General features: G+C 40.2%; 1 protein-coding gene across 1 annotated transcript in view; it reads left to right on the top strand.

The window, feature by feature from the left end:
• Positions 1 to 7,732, top strand: part of MYO1D (myosin ID) — a 367,217-nt gene that overhangs the window by 94,865 nt on the left and 264,620 nt on the right. The window contains exon 2 of the mRNA XM_003797217.3: positions 5,894 to 6,102. Within this exon, the coding sequence (XP_003797265.2) occupies positions 5,894 to 6,102 (209 nt within the window). The remainder of the gene's footprint in view (positions 1 to 5,893; positions 6,103 to 7,732) is intronic.

Here is a 7,732-nt window from a genome sequence, read left to right as displayed (position 1 = left end):
TGGCAGGTCCGGGCTGGGGATTCGAACCTGCCACCTTAGGTGTACGTGGCTGGCGCCTTAGCCGGTTGAGCTATAGGCGCCGAGCCTTCTCTGTCAGATTCTTTACCTCCTTTTTTCTTGTGACGACTTACCGTGGATCCCATTCTGGTTCACTTCTCAGTATTGTCATCTTGGAATAGGACTGGTAAACTGCTGGGCAGTTAGCTGATGAAAGAGAGCATACACTGAGGTTGGTGGCCTACTGTCCTTCCCTTTGTCACCAGCCCTCTATTCTGAAGTGGCCAGAAACTTGCCTAACTAGCAAGCAAGTTCCCAAAACAGGATGCCCGAGACTTCTTAGAGCAGGTGTCTTCAAACTAAGGCCCGCAGGCCACATGCGGCCCGCCTAGGACATTTATCCAGCCCGCCAGGTGTTTTTGCTGCTAGTGCCTGTCCTGCTTAGCAGCCGACTTGTCCCAGGGCCCACAGTCCAACCCTCCAATGGTCTAAGGGACAGTGAACTGGCCCCCTGTTTAAAAAGTTTGGGGGCCCCTGTTCTAGAGGGTCACTTAGTGTTGCCTCATTCATTGTCCAAGATCATCTGCTGCTGAGCAGTTCCACCTCCTTTTTCTCTTTTATTTCACCACTCTGACAGCCTGCCTTTTGAAAAAACGTAATTGTAATTTCTACTCATTGCTTCATTTAACCCCATCTTGCAGCTACTCAGAAGTGTCAAACAGAACTCATTTTGTTCCAAAGTCACCTGCTTACTGAGACCCTACCATTCTTAGCAAAAGATTTTTTGGTTTGGCTACTCAGGAACTGTGACCTACTTTTGGGGAATTCTGCTCCAGTGCCAGAGATCTGCAGAGGCATACCCTCTTCACCACCTCCCTCCCCTAGGTCTTGTTTGCATAGCATTCCACTGTCTTTCTGGAGAAAGTGCAGTTCAGAGTTGTCACTAGCTTTCTGTCTCTTAATAGGTGATGTCTTGTTTTCTGGCTTGGTTTTCTTTGGTCCTGCTCCCTGTTGATTTTCAGGGGGTAGAACAGAGCTGAGGTATCATTATTTCCCTTGACTGAGAGTCCTTTGGATGGTATTTGAAGAAGATACTAGGCTCAACCCTGGAGAACTTGAAAATTTAGAGATCAGGGGAAAAGGAGGCTCCAGCAAAGGAGACTGAGAAGGAAAACCAGGGAAGTAGGAGGAAAATAGAGAATGTGGCCTTACAGAAGCCATGAAAAGAGTGTGTCAGGGGAACGGGAGTCAGTGTCAAATGCTGCTGAGGAACTAGGTAGGATGAGGACAGAGAATCAACTGATGAATTTAGCACTTTCCCTGGGCACTTACTTGGGAAGTTTGATCAAGATTTATGGAAGTGCAGAAGTGAAACCCAGATAGGAATTGATCGAGGAAATAATGAAAGGCAAAGAAAAGGGCATTTCTACATGGACATCTCTCCTGTGAGCTATGAATGCTCCTAGCAACTTAAGATTTCATTTGCATTGAAAAGGGAAGGAAGACAGGCCAGTCAGTGTGATTAAGCAACACCTATTCAGAAGGTGTCGTTTCTCCTGAAATAAATGAGTAACACATATATATGAATAAAGATTTTATTAAATACAATGCCTAGCAGACCATTTACAGGGAATTTTCCTCCTGATGATAATCGATTCTATATATTTTACAAAGTCAACCAAGGATAACACTGAACTCTGTTAGGGGTGAATCTAACACAGAAGCTTCAGGAGTACATTTGAAATCTATGTCATCTGAAGGAAATTCCTTTTTCTCTTCTACCTAGCTCAGAGTTAAATATCTTTTTATCGTTTCTGTTCAGTAAGTTTTCAAACTAAGATAGGTTCAGTTTTTCTTTCCTCGTTTCTGCTGTTACCTCCTCATTGAGCACCTATTGACCTGTCTAACTACAACAGTCTTCACTGATTGCTTGGTCCAGACACTTCAGATTTAAATTTCCTAGGCCGGGTTTTAGAGCCCATCATATCATATTGAACCTGAGTCCATCATCCTTTGCCAGCTGTTCCCTAACATTCACCAGCATGAGCTTTCCTGTTCTGGTGGGGCCAGCCACCTTGCAGTTCTGCACACCTCTGCCCCTCTCAGCGTTTCATGCTTCTCCAGAGGGCTGTGCTGTGACTGACCTCAGGGAGCCGCCTGCATCCCCACTTCCCACTGTAGATGGTCATATATATAAATGGCAGTATACAAGGCTACTTTAAAAAGCGTAAAGAGTTCAGAATTCATGCATAGTGGACAGTTGTTCTCCACAGGCATTGCCTTTACATTTTCCTCATTGCTGCTCATTCATTCAAAACTGTTAAAACCCCCTTTGTTTCATTTGGAAGCCAGTGAAAATATCTGACCCTTTCAATAAATATTTTTAAGCTCATTAAGGAAATTAAGTTTAAAAAAATCAACTGCTATTAAACTATTTTAACCATTTGGGAAGTTCTAAAGGGAAAATAGTAAACAGAGCAAAGACTATAAAACTGGCGTTGGAGATAGGGTGTCAGGAATGACTTCCTAGAGGAACTGGTGCTCAGGCTTTTGAAGAATGAGTGGGAATCTGGCAAGCACATGGTGGGAGAATGGATGGGGGAAAGGTATTCCAGGCAGAGTGAATCTTATGGGGCATGGACCCCTGGGGAACTGTAAATAGCTCATTAATGTGAGAGCAAGAATGACAGAGAAAGAGATGGGGGATGTTTGGTTGGGTGAAAGTGCTATTGGCAGATAGGAGGTAAGTGAGGAGAAGCCTGGAGACCAGACCGTATCTGCCCTGCTGTGGCTTTTTGGTGTTATTCTTACGTGTTCCTCATTGAAAGGAGGTGGTTATAATCCTCACACTATAATATATACTTTTATTATGTCTGCTATCGTACTGTGTTGTTATTATGTATTTACAGTACTTTACTCCTTTTAAAAAATTCTCAGGGTTAAGGCCCAGTGTCTAACACAAAATAGATATTGAATAAATAGTTGAAAATGAATTATAAAAGTTTGTCATAAAAGAGCTCATACACAGAGGTCATAGAAGTGCTTTCCCTGGTCTCTTGTAAGAGGTGGTATCACCCCATGTGTCATCAAGGATAATTACTGCAGCATGCTCAGGTGCCTAGGTTACCTTAGTGCTTTGCACTAACAGCAAATGGTTATCTTGAGTTGATGTTAAAGTGTATTCTGGCACCATCTAGTGGTAATCTTCAGACCTAGCCAAATTGAAAGTTTCATATTTGATGACCAAATCAAATAGGTAAGCTTCTGATGTTTGGGAAATTGGTAAAGCATTGCATCTAATATCCTATTTCATTGAGCCTTTGCCACCATCTTCAAGTTAATAGTTTATGCATTCAGTTATTTGATACACAAGTGTATTTTAATTGTATTGTACCAACATGGTGCCTAGAGGTTTTGATAAACAAATTATTTGAAATAAAATGGAATTTTAGGGAAACGTGATCTCTTAGTGCAGCAGTTCTCAACGACCCATAGGAACTGTATTAAAGGGTCGCGGCATTAGGAAGATTGAGAACCACTGTCTTATTGGCTTTAAAAATTATCCAGTGAGAAGGAAAGTACATTATTGGAGAAACCCGGAAACAGAACAACATTCTAATCTCAGAACATTATTTGCTGTGTCTCTTAGTCACAGAGTTCCAGCTTCATGAGATCATTTTTTTTAACATCCTTCTGTGTCTTTTTTCCATTTTTTTCCTATTTGAAAAATGTATTTAAAAACTAAAGAATTTTATCCTTTTAATTTTTTTCTCTTGGAGATCCCTATTGAGCACGTACTTCACATTTGCAGGTTGAGACAGAAAGACATGAGTGGTGAATCTTAGCTTTTTGTTATTTTTGTAGGTCTTTGAAAATGCATTATATAGACATTTTTCCTTGTGACCTGAGTTGATTAACAGCTGAGACAGGGAATAAGATCATGTGATCTCAATAGCAATATTAATTAAAACATTTATTAAAAATCTCCTTCATGCATAACATAATCAGAAGTATAAGAGTAATTGCCTTTTTTAGTTTTATTTTTTATTGTTGGGGTAATTGCCTTTTTAAAAAAAGAAAAAAGAAAAAATATTTACCCAAGGCTAGAGGACTGGGGGTATAATTACCACCATTTTATAGATGAAGAAGCTGAAACACGTGGACAATAAGTAGCTTTCACAGGGTCTCGCTGCTATTACATTTGCAGCGTGAACATTCAGATCCAAATGTAAAGGGCTCCAAATCAGAGCTCTTAGCTACTGTATAAACTTACTAACAATCGAGAGGCTACACAGAAAAACTACAACAGAAAAATTCACAGAAGAAGAAGTTGATAACTCTTAAATACATATTAACTGGTTGATAAAAATCTTGATTTTAATTTATTGTTGACATTATCAGTATCTGTTTGTTCCTATTCCTAATTATAGCTTGATAGCCTTCATTCTGGCAGTAAACTCCCAGGAAGTTTAAAGTTCTTGCCTATTGGTCCTTAGTTATTTTTCCTGCCCTACTGGCCATACAGCAAGCATGACTGGAGAGAAAACTATCTCTGGGCCAGAAGTTCATCAGTCTGGATACTCCCTTTGTCCAGCTCTTGGAAACTGAGCTACACCTGTGCTTTTTGGCAGGTGCAACACATTGTTGGCAACCACTTGTTGTGTAGAATTGTCCAAGCTCTGGGACACCTGCAACTATATGTGTGGCTTACTGTATGAATAGTGGATTATATGGATTTTCTAAATTTTATATTTAATATTTTGTTTGTAAACATAGGCACATAAATGTGCATGATTGCAGTCATACCGTATCCACTGGGGCTTTTTACTCTTTTTTCTTTGTCCTGTGGCCTTCTCTCAACTGCCCACATAGCCTCCTCCTCCATTCCCTCAGCCACATCTCCCTACTATATATATAAAATGATGCATAAAACATAACACATGTTCTTTGTTCTTTCATGTGTACATACTCATTCGTAAAATATATCTATGTCGGATATACAGACAGATACATATTTGGGGTCATTTTTTAAACCTTTGTTTTATGGGGAAAAGATGGGATTGTATTGTATTTACTCAAAAAATACACATACCTTTCAACCAGTTATGTCATCCCTAAGAATCTATCCCAAAGAAATAAAGCACCAATCTATAATATATATCCAGAGTGTTCCTTGCAGTATTATGGAAACATTGAATAAATAATAGTATATCTATACCATGGGATTTAGGCAGTCATTAAACAAATAAATTTGATTTATACCAGAAATGATTTCCCTAGTCTTCTCTTTGTTACAAGTTCAATTTTTTTTTATTCATTTGCCAACATTTCAGTGAGATTTCAAGAGGAAGAAGGATTTCAAGAGGAAGAAGATATGGAAAGTCTCTTTATAATTGAAAATCTGAGTAGATTTCAAGACCTGTATTACCTTCTGTTGTTTTTCTTCCTTAGACCTCTGATGTTGTCGTCACCTATTTTTAGTTTTTTTCTTCTTCTTACCTTTCTGTGTTTTAGAAGGAAACCTGCAGCCTCCACCAAGTTAAATTCTTTTTTCTCTGCCTGGCTTTTAACCCCTTTTGGTCTTTTCTATCACTGGCATCTCAAGGGGCACAGCCTCAAACATTGCCTCTAAAAGTTCACTCAGAACTAAGGAAATATCAGTTCAGAAATTGTCCCTGGGGCAGCTGGACTTGCTTGGAAATAAGAGACTCATAGGAAAGAAATTGCAGGGCGGCGCCTCTGGCTCAAAGGGGTAGGGCGCCAGCCCCATATACCGGAGGTGGCAGGTTCAAACCCATCCCTGGCCAGAAACTGCCAAAAAAAAAGATAGTCAAGGAAAGAAATTGCGTTCTCTATAAACACAGCTACTTCTTCCTTTTCTTTTGTGCGTGTACAGATTCGAGAAAGGGCGCATCTACACATTCATTGGAGAAGTCGTCGTTTCTGTGAATCCTTACAAGGTGCTGAACATCTATGGAAGAGACACAATTGAGCAGTACAAAGGACGTGAGCTGTATGAGAGGCCCCCTCATCTGTTTGCCATTGCGGATGCTGCTTACAAGGCTATGAAGAGGCGATCCAAAGACACTTGTATTGTGATATCAGGTATTTGGAGGGGTCCCTTGTATTTCCAGGGTCAGCACGTGTAACTTATTTGCTATTCAAGGATCTGGACAATTAATTGTTTCTTAAGGTTGGAAACCTGAGCCATTGTATAGGAGAGGAAAAATAATTAACATTAAATGCCCAATTATTTATATTGTTTCTGATCATTCTCTAGTCTTGGTTCATTTACAAATACTTATTTCACTTGGATGACGGCTGCCCAGTTTGTAGACTTAAGCTGCCATAGAAAATGCTTTTTCCCCTCCCAAACACGTAAAAGTACTGGGTGAAATATAACAAAAATTATTTTGATTATTTAAAATTATTTTAAATAAAATTTTATTTTAAGAATAAAATCCGGAGGGGCCAAAAATGAAGGAAGAACTCAAAAGTTCATCAGACTGGTGCATAGGAGCTAGTGTTACAGGTCCCACAGGGGCTTTGGGGCCAGAAATAGGCTTTCAGAGCTGAGGACCCCAGCTTTAAAGCCCGTTGAGGAGGATAATGAGCTCTAGACCCCGCGCACCCAAGAACTAGAGCTGAACTATCTACGGAAGGTTGAGACCTTTAGAGAATCTCACACAGTGAAATGGGACAAGAAAAATGCTCACTCACCCAGGGTGGTCTTCCAAATTGTGAGAATTTCTTTTGGTGTTAAATGGCACCTCACATCTGCTTTAGCAGTTTTATGCTTTTGTTTATTTATTTATTTATTTTTTCTTTTGAGGCACAGTTTTACTATGTTGCCCTTGGTAGAGTGCTATATAGCATCACAGCTCACAGCAGCCTCAAACTCTTGGGCTTAACTGATTCTCTTGCCTCAGCCTCCCAAGTATCTGGGACTACAGGCACCCACCACAATGCCCGGCTTTTTTGTTGTTGTTGTTGTTCTTGTTGCAGTTGTCATTGTTGTTTAGCAGGCCCGGGCCAGGCTCTAACCCGCTGGTGCTCTACTCACTGAGCTATAGGCACTGAGCCAGTTTTAAGCTTTTAAAAACACTTTTATGATCATTATGCCATTTTGGTTATCAAAACAACTCTCTGAGGCCCAGCACCTATAGCTCAGTAGTTAGGGGGCCAGCCACATACACCAGGGTTGGTGGGTTCAAATCCAGCCCAGGCCTGCTAAATAACAATGACACTTACAACAAAAAAATAGCCAGGCATTGTGGCAGGTGCCTATAGTCCCAGCTACTCAGGAGGCTGAAGTGAGAGAATCACCTAAGCCCAAGAGTTTGAGGTTGCTATGAGCTGTGATGCCACAACACTCTACTGAGGGTGACATATGAGACTCTGTCCCCCCCCCCAAAAAAAAAGAATTCTGAGTGATATGTAGAACAAAGAATATTAAAGGTCAGAAGAATTAGGTAACCTAGTGTTGAAATCAGAGAATTAAAATCCTAGGACTACATTTTATTGAGACAAATTACAAAAACAATATTGCCAGGTTGTAAAGGAAGAGAAAGAAAGTGATTATGTGTGTGTGAAGTAAAAAGCATAAAGTCTCAACCCCTTGAATATCTCATTCCCCCCAAATCCCAGCAATCGCAGTTGTTAACAGCTTGGTGTTTATCTTTTTATTCATTTTTTCTTCAGGTGCAAATACTATCATCACAAATGCAAATCTAAT

The sequence above is a fragment of the Otolemur garnettii genome, unplaced genomic scaffold, assembly GCF_000181295.1.
Source record: "Otolemur garnettii isolate 467f Iridium unplaced genomic scaffold, OtoGar3 scaffold00112, whole genome shotgun sequence".
Taxonomy (NCBI): Eukaryota; Metazoa; Chordata; class Mammalia; order Primates; family Galagidae; genus Otolemur; species Otolemur garnettii.
Note: the sequence above shows the minus strand (reverse complement) of the source record. Positions and strands in the feature narration are given on the sequence as shown.